At 46.6% G+C, this 17,719-nt stretch overlaps 1 protein-coding gene across 1 annotated transcript in view; it reads left to right on the top strand.

Annotated features, from left to right (window-relative positions):
- The window catches only part of NEO1 (neogenin 1), a gene marked incomplete at its 5' end in the record, with an annotated part of 199,823 nt that overhangs the window by 53,922 nt on the left and 128,182 nt on the right, over positions 1 to 17,719 (top strand). The window contains one exon of the mRNA XM_084268005.1: positions 6,368 to 6,685. Coding sequence (XP_084124131.1) covers positions 6,368 to 6,685 — 318 coding nt within the window. The remainder of the gene's footprint in view (positions 1 to 6,367; positions 6,686 to 17,719) is intronic.

The following is a 17,719-nucleotide window of genomic DNA, read 5'->3' as shown; positions in this document are numbered from 1 at the left end:
GTGATATTTGAGATGACAATCTGTTTGGATGGTGCTGTTGATCACAATCTTGTTTTCCTTCCCATTAGTTATTAATGGATGAGGAGATGGGATGACTTACAGAGTGGTTAGAGGAGGTGCACGGATACTTCACTTCTGAGTGGGTTACTGCTGGCACACCATACACTACCTGGGTACTTTCCTTCTTAATTCTGCTTCTGCATCCTCTTTTCTTTTCCTGGGCTAATATCTTTACTATGATTTTGTGCTTGAGGTCTGTCAGGAAGGGCAGCAAAGATTAAACCAACAATAATTTGTTAGCACCAAGTGAAAGGTGCCAGGGAGAAATCTGTGAGAGCATCGCCACACCATACAGCTCGCTTGGCTTGTGTTCTTTGTGCATTGATAGTGCTCTCTGAGAGGCAGGGGTACTACTAAGTTACTCAAGTCGAAGTGCTGGGATGTGTATTAGTTCTGTGTTCTAATAGTTCTGTGATGATGTGTATCTTGAGTTTTGTGTACTGGTTTGGTATAGGCAGGATGACCATAAGCCAGCACTGTGCCCTCCTGGCTAAGAAGGCTGATGGCATCCTGGGGTGTATTAGAAGGGGGCTGGTTAGAAGGGGTCAAGAGAGGTCCTTTTCCCCCTCTACTCTGCCCTGATGAGACCACACCTGGAATATTTGGTCCAGTTCTGGGCCCCTCAGCTCAAGAAGGACACAGAACTCCTTGAAAGTGTCCAGCACAGGGCCACCAAAATGCTTAAGGGGGTGAAACACCTTCCTTGTGAGGACAGGCTGAGGGTGCTGGACCTCTTTAGCTTGGAGAAGAGGAGACTGAGGGGTGACCTTATTAATGTTTATAAATGTGTGAAGGGCGAGACTCAGGAGGATGGAGCCAGGCACTTCTCAGGGATGGCAGCAACAGGACACCGGGCAATGGGTGCAAGCTGGAGCAGAGGAAATTCCATGTGAACTTTGTCACTGTGAGGGTGCTGGAGCCCTGGGACAGGCTGCCCAGAGAGGTTGAGGTGTGTCCTTCTCTGGAAACATTCAAACCTGCCTGGATGTGTTCCTGTGGGATTTAGTCTGGGGGATGCTGCTCTGGCAGGGGGTTGGACTAGATGAGTTTTTGAGGTCCCTTCCAACTCCTAATGTTCTGTGATATGGCATCAAAAAACCTTCACAGCTCAGTAAAATGACTCTGGGGCCAAGAAAGCAGAGCAGGGTTCCTAAATCCCAGAAGCAGCCATCTCTCTGTTGCCAGCAGCCTACATGCAGATAGGTGCTCTTCCCAAGGGGCCATAAAAGAGAATTTCTCTAAGCTTCCCGTTTCAGCGAGGAGAATGATGGAGGGTTTGAGTTCTCTGGTGGGATCCCAGGTCTTGAGTCACTCGGTGTTGTCTGTCTGATCTGTGTTGTAACAGGGCACCTGCACACAGGACTGGCAGAGAGAAGGACAAAAGCATCTGCCCTTATGTGGCCCTGTCAGGAGAGTTTGCTTGAATGAGCAGTTTTCTTCCTGCATCACAGAATAAGCCTTTCCAGTGAAGGGGGAGAGAGGGGCTCTGTGCAGGTGGTTTCCCCACAATGTGAGAGGATGTGTCTCCCTTACCCATCTCGGAGCACAGCCCCTTCCCGGTTGGCCACGGTGAAGCTGTTGTTCAGGCGCCATCGCTGGCTGACAGTGCTTAATGGCGCCGGGGCGAAGACACGTTCCTTGTTCTGATGAATCTCTTTGTTATAGCCTATTAAATCATAAAAAGAGGAAATCTGCTTGTGCTGAAGGAGAAAGGAATCTACTAAGTCTGGGAGAGGCTGGATTTATACGTGGCATTACTTACCTTGTCACGTTACATCACTTGCTCGCCGAGGCTCTGCTGGCAGCCCACCGCTGGGGCTGTGGAAGTACCGCAGGATTTACGCTGTAGGGCTGCAGGAAGGGAGAGCTCTTGTGCTTTTCCCTCCTTTCTCTTCCTTGGTGCTTTAAGTATCACATCACTTTTGTCTCGTAATTTATGGGTTGGAGGGTCTTTGCAGAGAGAGGAATGAAATGGCTCTTGGAGAATGAGGTGTAGAGAAGGTGGCCGTGGGTTCTCTGTACAGGTGAACGTGCCGACCCTCACATACACATGATTGGGCTTGGGATGGGCTTTAAAAAAATCAAGTGCAGAAGATCATTGGTTGATGAACATTTTCATCACATGGAGCTTAATTTGCTCAGGTGGTCTGTATTCTCTATTCTGTCTTCCTCTAAACACGTGTTCTGATGGGGTGTGGTATAATATCACGTGCCAACCTTGCTGCTTGGGCAGTGCGGAGTGTCACCGATGTCGTCCAGGGAAGAATGATTACCAGCCTGCTAATACCCATCGAGTGACTTACACAGATAATGCTCTCCTTAGCAATGACTATCTTAACCAAACCACTGAACAAGTTCCTAGTGGGCTCTTGCTGGCAGCTTGCAAAGAATAGCATTTAATATCTTCAATTAAAGTACGTTTGGCTAATTCTTGCAGAGAGCTTTTTTAACAAGCTAGGTTAGGAAGGGCACGACATACTGGTTTTTAGGATTACAAGGGCCATTGGGAATGTTAATTAAATTCTGGTGAAAAGCCTTTCAGAAGCTCAATCCTGCAGCAGGAGAGCTGGGATCTTTTATCATTGACTCGCAGTACGTATGAAGGGGCTTTATAATAGTTCCTGTCAGTCTGATGAGGACTCTGTCAGATGTTTCTACTTTAAATGTCCATTTTCAAGTATGTTACGTATGTGCTGTGAAATTGCTTTGGAGTCTCACATAAGAGGACAGGTGCCATGCCTCTCAGTTGACACCTTTCCTCAATACATGGAAGTCAGGCCCTACCTGGAGTGTTGTGTCCGGTTCTGGGCTCCCTAGTGTAAAAAAGCCAGAGATCACCTGGAGAGAGTCCAGAGGAGGCTACGGAGATGATGAAGGGCCTGGAGCATCTCCCCTGTGAGGAAGGGCTGAGTGAGCTGGGACTGTTCAGCCTGGAGAGGAGAAGACTAAGGGGGGACCTTATTAATGTTTATCAATATCTGAAGTATGGGCTGCAGGGGAAAATGGCCAGCCCCTTTTCAGTGTCTGTGGGGACAGGACAAGGTCTCTGGGGTGATGGAGTAGATTATACTGACTAACAGGTTACAGGGTTTTAATGCTGCACGTGAGTCTTGTTTCTCTCCTGCTGTTTGGTGTATCAGAACTCCACAGAAAATCAGGTACATCTGGATGTAGGTGAGGTTACACAAGCGAAGCAACGTCAGCAGCACCTAGAAATGGTGTAGTTTCTTCTGGGTTGGATTTTTGGTGGTGTGGGGCTTTTCCTGCTTTTATTTTTTATCCTCAGGAAAGATGTTAATCTCAAGGATTTGGATACCAACGTAACAGTTCTCTGGTGCTGTCTGAGACTTGGTGTTGCTGGGGAAACATCAGGCTTTGTATGCTCTTAATATTTCCTTTGGGGATTCTTGAGGGGAGAAGATGATTTGAATGCTGTGACCTACACAAGCGTAACTTAGCTGTCTCCTTCGCACCGCTCCTCCCGCCTTATCTTGGCGTTCCTGAGCAGCAGAGACAATAGGCTTTGTGCAGGAAGGCTGGAGCCCCTCTCCAGGGGGAAGTCGAAGGGGCTCTTTGGGGATGAGGGACTTTCAGTGCAATTCAGCGATAGAGGGAATCGTATCAATTTGTTAATTAAAAGGCCCTTTTGGAAGGTAAATGTGATTTTAAAAAAAAAAACACCCAAGTGACTGAAGAAGCTAAGATGCTTATGGGACAGACTTTCATTACAAGTAAAAGTCTCCATTGTGTTTGTACTTCTAAAAACAGAGGCTTTGTGACTATAATGTGACTTAATGAAACAAATCTCTGCTCTTAAAGGCTTATATCTCTTCTAGGTAGTCATCTTTTATGAAAGGGATTAAGGGCCTGGAGCATCCCCCCCTGTGAGGAAAGGCTGAGTGAGCTGGGACTGTTCAGCCTGGAGACGACAAGACTAAGGGGGGACCTTATTAATGTTTATCAATATCTGAAGTATGGGATGCAGGGGAACTGGCCAGCCCCTTTTCAGTGTCTGTGGGGACAGGACAAGGGGCAATGGCTGCAAGTTGGAACATAGGAAGTTCCGCACCAACCTGGGGAAGAACTTTTCCCCAGTGAGGGTGAGGGAGCCCTGGGACAGGCTGCCCAGGGGGTGTGGAGTCTCCATCCCTGGAGAGATTCCAGCCCTGTCTGGACACCGACCTGTGCATTATGAGCTGGTGAGCTGCTTTGGCAGGGGGTTGGACCCGATGGGCTCTGGAGCTCCCTTCTGACCACTGTGATTCTGTGATAACATCCTGCAGCATTTCACTGCTGGCCTTGCTGTTGAAGATGCGATGGTTTTGAGTTCTGGAAGGGTTTGTGGTGTGTTAACAGCTTCACTGCATGCTTGGGAGTTACTATGTTTTACCTGTCTTTCAACCATGTCCTTCATGAATGTTATGGATTGCCTTCACATTCTTAAAGTGTTTATTTTCTCATGTGTTGCTTACATCATTCATGGGTAAAAATACTGTAGTATCAGCCTGTGTAGCCTCTGCAGTATGTAGCAGGGGGCAAGTTTGTCTTCCCTGTATTGCCCAAGTGTTTATCATAAGGACCATGAGTACGTGGATGGCAATGCTCACTCCCCACCAAGTTAAGGAGCTCTTGGTTTTGATCCCTCTCCATGACAAAATCTCTGTACAGGCATTAAAGACCAACTGCTTTTTCCAGTGTTTGCTCTGAACATTTGCTAAGAGATGGCTGAATGCTGAGCCCCTTGAGCTGGGTGGTTTGGTTTTCCCTTTCTAAAAGCAGTCCTGGTGGAATCTCCTTTCTAGTCTCACAGCAGCCTCTGACCTCCAAGCTCGTTTGAAACTTTTTAGACAAGGGCAGTCAGAGTCTTGAGAGTGTTAGATGTGGTGCTTGTAAAATATGCTTTGTTCCTTAGGATTGTCCTTTGGCTGTTGCATCTGTGGACAGAGAGTTGGGTTGGTTCAGCCTGGAAAAGGGAAGGTTCTGGGGAGACCTAATTTTAGCCTACCAATACTTAAAGGGGTCCTACAGGCAAGTGGGAGAGGGGCTGCTCACCAGGGAGTGCAGGGACAAGACAAGGGGCCATGGCTTCAAGGTGAAAGGGGACAGGTTTGGATTAGACATTAGGAAGAAATTCTTTACTGTGAGGGTGGTGAGGCCCTGGCACAGGGTGCCCAGAGAGGCTGGGGAAGCTCCTGGATCTCTGGAGATGTTCAGGGCCAGGTTGGATGGGGCTTTGGGCAGCCTGGTGTAGTGAGGGTGTCCCTGCCTATGGCAGGGGGTTGGAACTCTAGTTGGAAATAAATGGGCTTTGAAGTCCCTTCCAAACCAAAGCATCCTGTGATTCTAGGAAAATAGCAGTCTTGCTATGGGAAATAGTAAACCTATGGGCCTTGCAAAAAGACCCTACAAGTTTTGCTTTCTGGTTTTCAGTTGGTGTTTTGGAGTGTTCCCTTCTGCAGCTTGTTTTTATATGCAGATTGGAGGGATGGTTACAGCTTGGGGTTGAAGTGACCTGCTGTTACCCTTCCAGCCAGTGCACTTTGGGCTTTGGTTTGCCAGTAGACAGCTGGTAGCATTCCCCTTGACATTGCCATGATGTTTTGTACACATATCCCACTCCTGCTCCGCAGCTTGGAGGAAAGGTGGAGTTTGTCAGAACCTTGATGGTGTTTTGAAGGTTGGCTTTAAAAACAAAAGACCCTCTTTTCTCTCAATCTAATCCTACTGTGCTGATTAGGAAAACTCCTCTTCTCCAAAAGAGTTCTTCCTTGTTCGGTTTGCACTGCATGATTAGGTTAAATCAAAGAGATATTGACACGCAGCCTTTCTGCTTGACCAAATATGCCAGAAATGCCGTAATTAAAATTCACTCCTTAATGGAAAGTAGATGTTAATTATAGAAGTGTTTTGGGAATACTTAAAATGGAAAAGTCATTGTGTTTATCCTGAACTAGAATAGAAGTGAAAAAATGTTTCCTGGCACTTGCATGAGGAGCTAAGCTCAGAACTGGTGATTCTTCTTCTCTTCAGGGCCCAATTGTTCCTACTGCTGCTTAATCGTCGCTGTACACAACAAATTACTGCACTCCTGTGGTATGGCAGCTGAGCCACAGAAGGCCAAGAAGTCTGGGGAGTGTGTACCATTCATTATGGAGGTGCTGCTGGAGCCTGGGTGCTCCTTTCACAGAGTCACCAGGCTGGAGAAGACCTTTGAGATCATCCAATTGTGTTGATTTAAAAAAAAAAAAACAAAAAACAAACCCACCAGTAGAGAAGGCTAATGTGTGATGTGGTTTGTGTTTTACAGGGTCCCTTGTGAGAACCTTCACTCCCTTCTACTTTCTGGTGGAGCCAATGGACGTTCTGTCAGTTCGTGGAGCGTCCGTCATCATGAACTGCTCAGCTTATTGTGAAACCTCCCCAAAAATTGAGTGGAAAAAAGATGGGACTTTTCTAAACTTGGTCTCAGATGATCGTCGCCAGTTGCTGCCAGATGGATCTTTATTAATAAACAGCGTGGTGCATTCCAAGCATAATAAACCTGATGAAGGATATTACCAGTGTGTGGCGACTGTGGAAAGCCTGGGGACCATCATCAGCAGAACCGCAAAGCTCACGGTAGCAGGTGAGTCTCTCGCTGGTGTGAAGTGTAGCTAACAGCAGGGTACTGGGAATGTGTGCTCGGCCCTTGGGAAAAGGGGAAGGTGCTTTCCAAGAAAGGAAAGGATAGTTTCATTGTTTGTCAGTGAAAATGGGATGGTGTCTCTCTTTTAGTAGCTGGCAGTTGTCATCAGTTCATATAAGCAGCTTAAAATGTAGTCAGCAGGACCAGGGAGGTGATCATGCCCCTGTACTCAGTGTTCAGGAGGCTGCCCCTCAAATGCTGGGTTCAGGTTTGGGCCTCTCACTCCAAGCAAGACATTGGGGCCCTGGAGTGTGTCCAGAGAAGTGCAACGAAGCTGGTGAAGGAGCTGGAACACAAGTCTTACAAGGAGCAGCTGAGGAACTGGGACTGCTAAGTCTGGAGGAGGCTGAGACACCTTACTGCTCTCTCCAAGTCCCTGAAAGGAGGTTGTGGTGGGCTGGGCTCAGCCTCCTCTCACAGATACCCAGCGACAGGAGCAGAGGGAATGGCTGCACGTTGTGCTGGGGAGGTTCAGGTTAGAAATGAGGAAAAATCTCTTCTTCCAAAGAGTGGTTGGGCATTGGAACGGGCTGCCCAGGGAGGTGGTGGAGTCACTGTCCTTCAGGGAGTTCAAGGAAAAGTTGGAAGAGGTCCTTAGGGACGTGGGCTAGTGAGTAACAGAGGTGGTGGTGGTAAGGTTGGACTAGATGATCTTGGAGGTCTTTTCCAACCTTAATGATTCTGTGGGGTATTTTTCAGGAAATGTTGAAGATGAAGAAAACTGAAATGATTCAAAAAGCGTTGAGTGTGTGTAACCACAATAGAGATTTGCCACAGCTTAGAAGGGGGGGAAAAATAGTAAGGTTCTACTTTGGTTTTATTAAGTGATTTCCAGATGTGACTTGACAAGAGGGTTTATGTAGGGAGTAGGAAGCAGCAAGTAGGTGAAGTTGGCAGGTAAAAATAAAGAATATGACCAGGGAAGGTGGTGTGTATTCAGAATGTCATTCACTTACATCTCAGGGATCGGCAGTATCAGGCTGTGTTTTGTAAACCATTGAGCTGGAAGAGGCTTATAATTACTTCGTAAGAGTGAGACTTCAAAAACCAACAAAAAAAGGTAAACTAAGGCCATGTAACTAGCAAAAAAGCCTGCAAAGCAATTTTCCTTTGTTTCCCTAATGATGTTTGCCAGCCTTTCTCAAACAGGTTATTTCTTTGCTTAATAAATGTCTGGAGGTAATGAATTCTTTTTGACTAGTGCTACAGCAGCTCCCAGAGCTGCTACTTACTGTCACTGCCATTCTGATGCTGTTCCGATGAAGTTACCTCGTAAGCATTGTTGTGAAACATGGGAAATGTCAGAAATTAAAAAATTGGGGGGTTTATACCTTAAAGGAGTAACTTTCAGAGTCTGAGCAATACATTTCTAAGCTTGTTGGCAAAGAGGACAATAAAAGCAGTTCTCCCACACTTATCTTGGGCAATTACCACCTTGGTGCACTGCTGCTGTTGTGATTAATTCTGCTGCTTTCCACATGAGATCATCCAGCATCTTGCTTCTGTTATCATTCCGGTCTGTATGATCATTAGGTAAGGTTAATGGGGTTAAAAATGGAGGCAATCCAAAAAGCCTTCCAAACCTTCCGTTGGTGTTTCCTGTATCAGTGCAGAAGATGTTATTTTAATTGGTGGAATAGTACAGAGCTTTTTAGGTTTAACAAACCCAACACAGTTCTGTTGAGTTTTGTTTTCAGAAAATCTGTGCTAGAAAATTCAATGCCCATAGTCCAGCCCGAGCTCATCTGGGAGTTTCCAACACAAATAGTTGTCCATTTGTCTCCTGTTGGCCTTGTGGCTGTATGAGAAGATTGTGGATCATTTCCATGTAATAATTGTGGTGGGTTTTCTGTTGGGAAGTGGAGGGAATGCTCTTGGTGTCCTGTTTAATATCTTCATCGATGACCTTGATGAGGGAACAGCATCCACCCTCAGCAAGTAGCCGATGATACAGAACTGGGACGAGTGGCTGACACACAGAATCACAGAATTGTAGGGGTTGGAAGGGACATCCAGAGCTCATCGGGTCCAACCCCCTGCCAAAGCAGCTCCCCAGCTCATATTGCACAGGTCGGTGTCCAGACGGGGCTGGAATCTTTCCAGAGAAGGAGACTCCACACCCCCTGGGCAGCCTGTCCCAGGGCTCCCTCACCCTCACTGGGGAAAAGTTCTTCCCCAGGTTGGTGCGGAACTCCCTGTGCTCCAACTTGCAGCCATTGCCCCTTGTCCTGTCCCCACAGACACTGAAAAGGGGCTGGCCATTCCCCCTGCACCCCATGCTTAAGATACTGATAAACATTAATAAGGTCCCCCCTTAGTCTTCTCCTCCCCAGGCTGAACAACCCCAGCTCGCTCAGCTTTTCCTCAGAGGGGAGATGGTCCAGGCCCTTCATCATCTCTGTAGCCTCCTCTGGTCTCTCTCCAGGAGATCCCTGGCTTTTTTATCCCAGGGAGCCCAGTACTGGACACAAGACTCCAAGTGTGGCCTGACCAGGGCAGAGCAGAGGGGGAGGATCCCCTCCTGTGACCTGCTGGCCACACTCTTCCTGATGCCCCCCAGGATCCCATTGGCTCCTTTGTGTCTGTTTGCTGTGTGGACTTACTCATGTTGCTGTACTCTAGGCTGGATTTGTGGAAGAAGTCATTTACTTACAAAAGTTATTTTCCTCACTTTAAACCAGGAATATGACCACACAGGCATCAGGGTAGAGGAGAGGACATAGTGTGGTTACCATACAGTCCATGTAATTTATAAATTTGTCATTAGTACTGTGAGTTTGAACTAGGGAAAGTCAAAGGAACTGCTTAATTTCTGTAAAGCCACAGCACTTTTTAATCAGTGCCTTACTACAGTTATGTTGTATTTAATTGGCTTTTGGAATGCAAATCTGTCTTTGATTCTTGAGTGCCACTGAGATCTTAAGAAGGGTGAAGGGTTGGAATGGCTCTTGCAGAACATGGATTCAAAAAAAAGACCTAGAAAATTTTGGAGGACTGTGTCCATAATTCATCTTGGAGGAATAAATCTGTATATATTCAGTAAAAGGTGTGGTGACACCAAGTTAAGAATATTCCAGAGATACTTTCTCCAGTCACTATTTACTTCAAGCTTTCATAAAGCTTTTACTGAGATAACAGGTATATGAAGATCTAAAAGGCCTAAATTGTGACACTGAGATCCATGACAAGGATTCATCATTTAAAGATTTAAAATATCCCTTTAAAGACTGTTGACTATTTATGTCACCTCTTGTTTCTTTTTTCCCCTCAAGTGAATTTCTTCTTCCACTTATCTTTGCATCTGATAGTTCTTGGCTTGGACCTTTATATGTAGTTTGCTTCGGTGTGATGAGGTACTAGGAGGAAGGGTAGCTGCACAGTACCTTCTGACCCCCTCTTCTCCTCCCACCTCAGGTGCATGATTTCCCTGTATTATTATTTGGCAGGTAAATTTTCACAGAAATATTATTTTCAAACCTTTGCTTTGTAGTTACAGTTTTAGAAAGTCCAGGGAAATCCCTTCTGTGGTGAAACATTCCTGTGGTATCGTATCGAAGCCGGAAAGGGTTCCGTGCCCAGGACAGGCAGGTTTGAGCTTACTGAAAATGTAGGATTTCTTTCTGAAGCCAAAGTCCTTTGGGGGTTTCAGGAAGTGAGGGAGATACCCTGGTAGCAGATGATGACACTGGAAGAGGAAAGCAGTGATCTGTGCTGTTGAGCCCACAGCAGAGCAGCTCACAGAACCTCTCAGTGAGGATGGCAAGCCCTTGAGTTGCTTGATCTGCCTGAGGGTAGGGAGGCTCTTCAGAGGGATCTGAACAGGCTGGACTGATGGGCTGAGACCAGTGGGATGAGGTTTAACAAGGCCAAGGGCAGAGTGCTGCACATGGGACAGAACAACCCCATGCAGTGCTACAGGCTGGGGGAGACTGGCTGGAGAGCTGTCAGGCAGAGAAGGACCTGGGGGTGTTGGGTGACTGCAGGCTGAATATGAGCCAGCAATGTGCCCAGGTGGCCAGGAAGGCCAAGGGCATCCTGGCTTGTGTCAGACACAGTGTGGCCAGTAGGTCTGGAGAGGGGATTGTGCCCCTGGACTGGGCACTGGTGAGGCTGCACCTCGAGTGCTGGGTCCAGTTCTGGGCTCCTCACCATCAGAAGGACATTGAGGTCCTGGAGCAAGTCCAGAGAAGGGCAACCAGGCTGGGGAAGGGGCTGGAGGGCAAATCCTGTGAGGAGCAGCTTTAGGGAGCTGGGGGTGTTCAGCCTGGAGAAGAGGAGGCTGAGGGGAGACCTTCTCCCCACCTCCACTGCCCTGCCAGGAGGGTGCAGAGAGGTGGGCGATGGTCTCTTCAGCGAGGGGACAGGAGATGGGACAAGGGGCAATGGGCTCAAGCTGCCCCAGGGCAGGGTCAGAGCAGATGGGAGGGAAAATCTCTTCCCTGGCAGAGTTGTGGGGCTGTGGCACAGGCTGCCCAGGGAGGGGCTGAGTCACCTTCCCTGGGTGTGTTTAAAAAAAGGTTATATGAGGTGCTCAGGGATCTGGTTTAGCTTGGGGTGGGAATGGTTGGACTTGATCTTAAAGGTCTCTTTCAACCTTGCGATTCTGTAATCAACATGACCTGCTTGATGTTGCTGCCTCAGATGGAGGGAAATTGCTTTGCTTGAGAAATTGTTCCAGTTTTTAGCTGACCAGATTGCCTTTTTAAGGTTTTCTTTGCATTTTGAACATACCTCTCTAGCTTTGGGCTTGCAAATTGCTGGCTGGGAGGGCTGGCTATGTAACTGCTGCTGAAATTGTAGGAGGCCTGGATGAGCGACGGCTGTGGTATTTAATGTAACGTGGCTTGGAGGTATGAGCTGAGTTATGAGCCAGGAGATGCTGATGTCTAATCCTGCTTCTGTTGCAGGCTCATTATATGGTCTCAAGATCATTGCTGTGCTTTGCCTTTTCCTCACTGGGCTAATAAAGAATTTCTCTTCAATAAATTGAGAGTATTACTTTTTATAGCGTACCAGGATGCTGTAAATGAGTACACTGAGGGAAGGCCATGTAGAGATGAGTAATTTTGTATCCATTACAGTTTTCGGATGTCAGGATGTAGGTTGTGGCCAAGAAATCATTATCCAGGACAGGATTATTCCCTGAGCACAGCTTGTGGGAGAGCTGAGGACTTGGAGGGAGGTGGTCTTGCGATTAAAGCTCCACTCTGCAGGGCTTTCTATCAGAGAGGTACATCGTGCTTGTGAGAACTTCATTTCTGATATGTTGTAGTATTCAAACCCGTTTGTTTATGTCTAAACGATGGTGAGCAGGGAAGAGCTTTGCTCAGACATGAATTCAGATGGAGATTTTAGGTCTGTTTTTATTGTTGTAACTGCTAAAAGCCGTGTAACAGTCCCCAGGTTGTGTGGTTCTGGAATCATGTGCCTCTTGCAAAGTTTGCCCAATGTCAGAAAATCATCTTATTTCTTACAGTGCTGTGTGTGTGTCTGTCCCTGTCAGCCCGGAGGAGTGAGAGAGAAGCTGTTAGTTCAGTAGCTGAGCAGAACCAACTCTGTGCCAGCTCCGTGGAGGTGCCGCTGGGTTGGAGATAACAGTACTTACTTTAACTCAGGGTTGTGTATTGCCTTTAAGAGTGAAAGGGGGTAAAAATCCTTGATCTGATCTTCAGGAATGAAGAGCTTTCAGTACCTTGGCACTGGAAAACCTGAGAGCATAGGTACTTCAGTGGAGGGTACTTAACATCACTTAACCAGTAAAAGTGACACGGGTGATGAATTTTCCTTGCTAAAATGTGTTTTCCACGAAAAAAGCATCTGCACTTCTCATAAATTGGCTTAGTTCAAAATGCATTTCTTGTCTTTGGTGAGGGAATGGGGAAGGTGGTTTCAGCAACACTGCAGTTTGTCCACCTTGTCAGCTGGTATTAAAGTGTTGTTTGATATATGAACTTGAAGCGATGGCGAGATCAGCAGTGTACCCACATGGTAGATGCAGGAGGGCGAGAGGTGTTTCTTCTGATCCTGGGTCTGGTCCCTCTAGGGCAGCGGTGGGTCTGTCCCCGTATCTGCACGAGATTGCTTCCTGTAATTCCTCAAGCCTGACTTCAAGTCCTTGTTCCATTCATTTATCCTGCTCTTTAGCACTGTGTTCTTCCCAACAGCTCACCTGTTTAATGTGCTGAGAGGCCCTTTACAGAGCGCAGTCAGAAGACAAGGGAGGGATGGTGATGGATCCTTCTCCAAGATAGGTCAGGCAGAAGGAGACTCCCAGTTGGTGAAACATCAGATGTCTATGACCAGCTGTCCCTTTTACCTGCCCTGGCAATCTCCCTTCTAGCTCTGACATCTTCCATAAGGCAGTGGTGGCAGCTAATCTTCCTGACTGTTCAACACAGAAGTGTTTCAATGCTGCAGTCCTTCATTAAGAAATTATTTTCTTAATTAGGTGCTATCTTAAGTGCAGCGGTTGACCAGTTTGCAACTGAAATTGCTAAGCCTTGTCATTAGCAAATTAAGTTGTATTTGTGCCTTTAGTTAATGGACAAAATTGTCTTTATGTTACTTCAGAAAATAATGTAAACTGCTGTAAATCATGGCAAATAGAAGGTCTTTGCAGTACACATCCAGGTCCTGAGCTTCGGCTTTGACAATATGGAAGGCAATATAGTTAACATCTAGAGAAGTGTGATTTCTGTCAAAGGGAGAGTCAGTGCCGAGTCCTAAAATCACTGGGGTTCATGGTAGGTGATCTCCTCTTGGGTGATGCTTGATGGTGACACAAAGGGAGAGCGTATTGATGGTGCAGCAATGCTCCCAAAGAAGCAGGCTGGATGAACTAATTTATCATTTGTTAATGTTTCCACTCAAATGCATATTTTTCCTTATTTACATTCTTCCTGTCAGTGCTGAGCAATCCCTTTTGTCATTGTTTGATGTCTTTTCACCTAGATCACTTGCTAAATCCCAGACTGTCAGGGAAGTGCTCATTCTGTGGCGGGGCCTGGTTCCGTGGCGGGGCCTGGTTCCGTGGCGGGGCCTGGTTCCGTGGCGGGGCCTGGTTCCGTGGCGGGGCCTGGTTCCGTGGCGGGGCCTGGTTCCGTGGCGGGGCCTGGTTCCGTGGCGGGGCCTGGTTCTGTAACTCACTGCATCTTCTAGTGTGGGGTTCACTAAGACCTTCAGCTTTACTCGGGATGAGGGTGAAGGGTCTCCTTCAGATATTTGATCAGCTGAAGCTAGAAGAACTTGTACTGTTACACCTACCCAAATGAAAGATGATGCAGAAGCACTGAGGGTGAGAAGTATCATGGCAGAAGTTGAGTGTATGACAGGTTATTTTTTCACAGTAGAACTGAAGGGGAGGTTTAATGACACTGAAAAGGAAACCCAGTGGAGGAAAATTTATTTTTAATAAGAAAAAGTTAATTTGTGGAAGCTGCTCCGGCTGATTTCAGGTCTTGGCCAGATTGCTGAAAGCGTAGGATGTGCCTCATAATGCACCTAACTACCCTAGAAATAAAAATGTTTAAAGTTATTTTAAAATCTAACAACTCCTGTTTCTTTGCCTGTTTGGGAGGGGGGTGAGGGGGATGCCTCTGGGTGCAGCACAGGCCCCTGGAAAGGGGCTGCTCTCCCCCCATAATGGCTCCTCCAATCCAGCTCCTGGAGGAGATGTGCTGTCAGCCCCATCCTTGGGACTGCTCTGCTGCTGGACTCATTAAAAGGAAAACCAAGAAAGGCTTCATTACAGAGAGACCTTCAAACACTGTGCTCTGATACAGTGAGTGTAAGCAATAGGAGCTTTCCCTGGCTCACAGGTCAGAGGTGTGACAGCCCCCACGCCCTGGCTGCTGTTCACTCTATCCCTCTGAGCGATGGGCAGCTTGGGCAAAGAGTTTGCTAATCCCACACTCCTTCCAGTGTTGCTCCCCTCTGGCTCAGGTCCTTGCTATCCCTAGATACCATCCTTCCAGCTAAACGTTATGAGGAAAGGCTGAGTGAGCTGGGGCTGTTCAGCCTGGAGAGGAGAAGACTAAGGGGGGACCTTATTAATGTTTATCAATACCTTAAGGATGGGATACAGGGGGAACTGGCCAGCCCCTTTTCAGTGTCTGTGGGGACAGGACAAGGGGCAATGGCTGCAAGTTGGAGCATAGGAAGTTCCACACCAACTTGGGAAAGAACTTTTCCCCAGTGAGGGTGAGGGAGCCCTGGGACAGGCTGCCCAGGGGGTGTGGAGTCTCCTTCTCTGGAGAGATTCCAGCCCCGTCTAGACACCGACCTGTGCAATATGAGCTGGGGAGCTGCTCTGGCAGGGGGTTGGACCCGATGAGCTCTGGAGGTCCCTTCCAGCCCCTATGATTCTATGATTCAAAGGCCTTCCTCCTCCTGTGTTTGTCTCCTGTTACTGTCAGTCTTGAAGCCCTTCATTATGGGAGGGCTTCCTTTGCCGTTCTGGGGTTGTGATGATTTCTCTGTGGAACTGTTCAGGGTACTTCCTATCTCTGAATGTCTCTTGTCAGGTACCAGCTGTCTTTGTCATTGTCTATAGAGTTGCCTGCAAAAGTTTTTCTGATCTTTCCTTTCTTGCAGGTTTTTGATAAATCTATGGTGACAGTCCTCTCCTGTGCATTAATCTTCACTGAATAGCTTGTTCACATGAGCTTTGGTAATTGATAGCCTTGCCTGGATCTGAAATTATTTAACCTGTCAAGCTCTTTTCTTTCACCAGAGCACTCGGATCTCATTCTTCTTTTGTTATGGCTATTGATTTTGTTTTAGAAAGAGTAATTGTGAGCCTGTACTCTTTCTTTAGGCAGTTTATTGGTTAAGACCTGAGGTTCTTCAGTGATGAGGGAATATGCATACCGTATCTTGAGGTCTTCTCTTAAAATCCCACAGTGTTTTCTTCATTGTCCTCACTGTTAGAATGAGCTTTAGCAGTACCAAATAAATCTTCCCATAGCTTTCACCCCTCTCCCTCAGTCCCTTTTTCCAAGGTACCAGAAATGCCCTCTTAGCACCTTTGGATCAAACTCATGGTGGCTACTGAAGCTCTCCTTGCTGCTTGGAACCAACCACTGCTGTTGATACTGGAGCTTTTCTGTTCTTGGCTCTAACTGAAGGCCTGTCTCTGCCTGTAGTGGTACAGTCATTTCACCCACTCCACTAGCAGAATTATTTTGTTCTCCGTGTCCTTGTAGGACTTTAAGCCTGATCTTCTGCCATGCTGTGAACAACCCCTACCACCTCACTCCCCATTACCTTTACTGTAGTTGATGGTTGTCATCAGTGGCCTCTATTTTTTTAAGGTTCTCCTTGAAACACCTTGCTTATTCCTGTTTCTTCTTGGTAATCACCTGATGAGAATCTGGATTTGTTTCTTTGGCCAGGGTCTGTTCCTTAGTCTTGTTGCAGTTGTTTTTCATCATGTTCAGTATCTTATCAAAGATCAGCTCTTCATTTCTTATCTCTCTTGTCCCCTCCAAAGGCTTTCTGAGCTACTTCCATCAAGGAAGGCTGGATTAATTTCTGGCTTAGCATTTCTTCCTTTCTACATTATTTGGGTTAGAATACAGCTATTTTATATATATACACACACACACACACATACACACACACACATATATATAAAGTCTATTACCCCCTGGAGCTTTCTGTAGCTGCCTGTCTCCTAGCTGGTGCAGCGATACGCAACGAGTTGCCTCCTGCAGAAGTCCTGCAGTTGAAGAGCACTCTTGGTCAGACACTGAGGCTGTCTGATTTCTGCTATTGACCTGCTGTAAAATATGCTTCTGTAAGAAGCTCAGAAAGAACAAATATGCTTGAGCAATTATAAATTAGTTTTCAATATGAAATTCCTCACCCTGGTAGCTTACTTAAATTGTTTTTTCTTCTAAGTCAGAAGTATTTAATCTTCCAGGTTCTTTTTTTCTCCCCATCTTTCATTTTGAACTGACCAAGTGCCAGAGGTTCAGCAGAGCTGATCTGACTTCACAAGCAAATCTGTGTGGTAGAGCAATTTTCCTCTGGTCAGGCTGTGAGCCTGGATCATCACTGAGTTACAAAGAGATACTTGGCTGTTTCGGGGCTCTTTGGTTAGAAACCCAAATTGACAAAGTATCAGGATGTACATCATGTCTCCTCCTTATTTCTTGGCCAGATTTAGTGATTAGCTATTCCCAGGACTTTTATCAGACATAGTGTTTGGCCAAGGGGCATCATGAAGTTACTTCTAGACATTTGACTGGTCACTTGCTCAGTATTGTGCCATCACCACAGTGGTTTCATCAGATTATTTTACTACATGTTGACTTTCTTGTCATCATGTGTTTGCAAGAGCAGCCTGCATGGGACTGTCGTGTCCAGGTTTGGGTGTGAAGAGCTGCTCCAGTTTGAGACAAGTTTCTTCAGAAGTCAGGATCTTGCTGTGTGTTTCCTCAATGGATGGAGTCCCAACAGGTGCTCTGAGCTTTCTGTGTTCTGGTTTGCAATCAGACTTGATCTGAAATATTCTGTCAGATTCGATGTCATCAGTTTGTGAGTGTGGCCATGGTGTTATGCCCTTGTCCTTCAGCTTGAGTTTTCAGGACACTGGGCTTTGCAGAGTGCACCACTGGTGCATAAGGGACTAGGCTTTCTGTTTTAAATGAGTTCTGAAACATTCTTGCCAGGTAAAGCTTCAGAAATTTCTGGTGTGTTTTACTAGTCCAAACACCCTCTTAAATATATGTACATGTGGACTCTTTGTTTTGCTTTTAATTTGTGGTCTGTGACAAAGCTCAGATCTGAGCCTGAGAGAGGACAGCGGCAGCTTTGGATTCTTGCAGCCTGACCCTGTACTCCAGGGCACCATAGGGTTTCCTCTCCCTTTCCCAGTTAGAAGTTTGTTTTGATGGATTTAACTGTTCCTCTTCACACAGCATTTTAAATGGTACCTTCCTGCATGTCTCCTGCTTCTCTCTATAGCTTTCC

The sequence above is a fragment of the Gallinula chloropus genome (genome assembly GCF_964237585.1).
Source record: "Gallinula chloropus genome assembly, chromosome: 9".
Classification (NCBI taxonomy): domain Eukaryota; kingdom Metazoa; phylum Chordata; class Aves; order Gruiformes; family Rallidae; genus Gallinula; species Gallinula chloropus.
Note: the sequence above shows the minus strand (reverse complement) of the source record. Positions and strands in the feature narration are given on the sequence as shown.